Source organism: Asparagus officinalis, chromosome 4 (assembly GCF_001876935.1).
Source record: "Asparagus officinalis chromosome 4, Aspof.V1, whole genome shotgun sequence".
In the NCBI taxonomy this organism is placed as follows: Eukaryota; Viridiplantae; Streptophyta; class Magnoliopsida; order Asparagales; family Asparagaceae; genus Asparagus; species Asparagus officinalis.
In genome coordinates, this window is record NC_033797.1 from 137,775,923 (window position 1) to 137,777,715 (window position 1,793).

Sequence of the window (1,793 nt, forward strand, 5' to 3'; positions counted from 1 at the left end):
TATTTGTAGTAGTATGTCACCGCTGAAGATGCAAAAGTTTGGATGCTATCTGAAGACAGTTCTTCTTACATAAGAAAGTTGTCCCACTTATCATGTACATTTTATACCATGAAATGTTTTCTCTGTGCTGTAAATTTAGTATTGAGGTAATTTCTTGTCAGTTGATGTAGGATCTGAATCTCCATGTTTGCCCCGTTATGTATTTGGTCTTTTATTCAGGTTTGTCTTGCAACAATGTCAATGTTAAATCTTTTCGTTATTTCATATTCATAGGAACCCTGGCTGATTTGCTTGGCGCTGTTTCACGTTACCCTGCTGATGACAGCTTTCATATCAAGGAAAAATGTCAACTTCCAATTTTGTCTATCCATTTTGGCATGTAAGAGTCTTCCTTTTCTGTCATTTAAGTAATTATCTCTGCGTTTTAATTGGATGAATAATCGTGCTCAATCCCTTCATGCAGTTTCTGGTGTATATCTTGCTGAGAGGATAAATAGTTTTCTTGGGAAAAACTGGAAGAGCTTTGCGAGCCAGAATTATTTTGATCCCCATGGTCTATTTATATCGGTCCTCTGGTCTGGCCCTCTTCTTTTGATATCTGTGGTCATTGTGGTCAGTTGCCCTGTCCCTTGCTTTTAGTATGTATCTGAATTTCGTTTCATTATGTCTCATCTTTCTTATTATCGGATATATTTCTCCTTTTTCTTCTTTAGGTGAATGCTTTATTTACATTGTGCCAACTTATCGTAAAATGGAAAAAGGCAGAGTTGAGACACCGGGCAAGGCTTTCTAACAGCAAGCAGGACTGAAGTTTCCTTCGCTTTAGAAAACCAGGAGGCATGCTTTTAGCGACAAGAGGGATGAGAAGAGATGATTGTACCAATTCTTCTTGAGTTTTAGACAGTGACGGCCACACGATTTTGTAATGCCGGATCCGCTGGGAAGTTGTTTTAGAAGTCGTGTGAATTTCGAGGTATAATATCTGACTGTGATTCCGTTATGGGGAAACTTGTTGGCATATTACTTGTTTTGGAGATGTTTCGGAGTGGTGGTTCATAATTCTGGATACATTATCAGCTGACTTTGGTTTAGGCCTCATGTTTTGATTGCCTTCTGCATGTAGGCAAAGGGGAACACAAGAGCTAGCCAATGTATTGTAAGTTCACAACTTGCGTTGCACCTTATAATTATATGGCATCAACATTTATCATCTTCCTCTAGATTAGTTGTGACTAGTTTATCAACGCATGTTATCATTATTCTTTTGACAAACATCAAATTTTAGGAAAAGATTCACTTATTTGCTTTTAACGTGGTGTGATAGGCAAGAGCACAGACACCTTTGCACTCTGAGCCAGTGAAAATAGGAACTTCCTGTCCTGTGTTAAATTTTTGATCATGAATTCAAGTTTCTTCATTTGTTTCGGTCTTCAAAGTAATACTTCACCCGTTCTACTTGATAAAGAAACACGAGTATACTCTGATCTTAACAAAGCTACTTACATGCGTTCAACTCATGCCAAGCATTTATTATTATCTCATGAAATCATGAATTTTGGTCTCTGTAAAATTATTTGGCAATGGCTCTAAATGGCATAAAATGGCCAAAAAATCATGGGTGAATTTTAGCCTTCACAAAATTAATTGCCAACAACATGTACCGCTGAAAATAGCCAAACATCACTAGTCATAGCTCATAAAATAATGAATTTTTTACTCTGTAATAAAATTATTTGCCAATTGGTTGGAAATAAAAAATGGCCACAAATCACGAGTTGTAGCTTATAAAATTA

At 36.7% G+C, this 1,793-nt stretch overlaps 1 protein-coding gene across 1 annotated transcript in view; it reads left to right on the forward strand.

Moving 5' to 3' along the window:
- Positions 1-1,210, forward strand: part of LOC109839508 (transmembrane protein 18) — a 5,290-nt gene extending 4,080 nt beyond the window's left edge. Inside the window, 3 exon segments of the mRNA XM_020407969.1 lie at positions 274-379; positions 464-612; positions 714-1,210. Coding sequence (XP_020263558.1) covers positions 274-379; positions 464-612; positions 714-809 — 351 coding nt within the window. The 3' untranslated portion in view covers positions 810-1,210.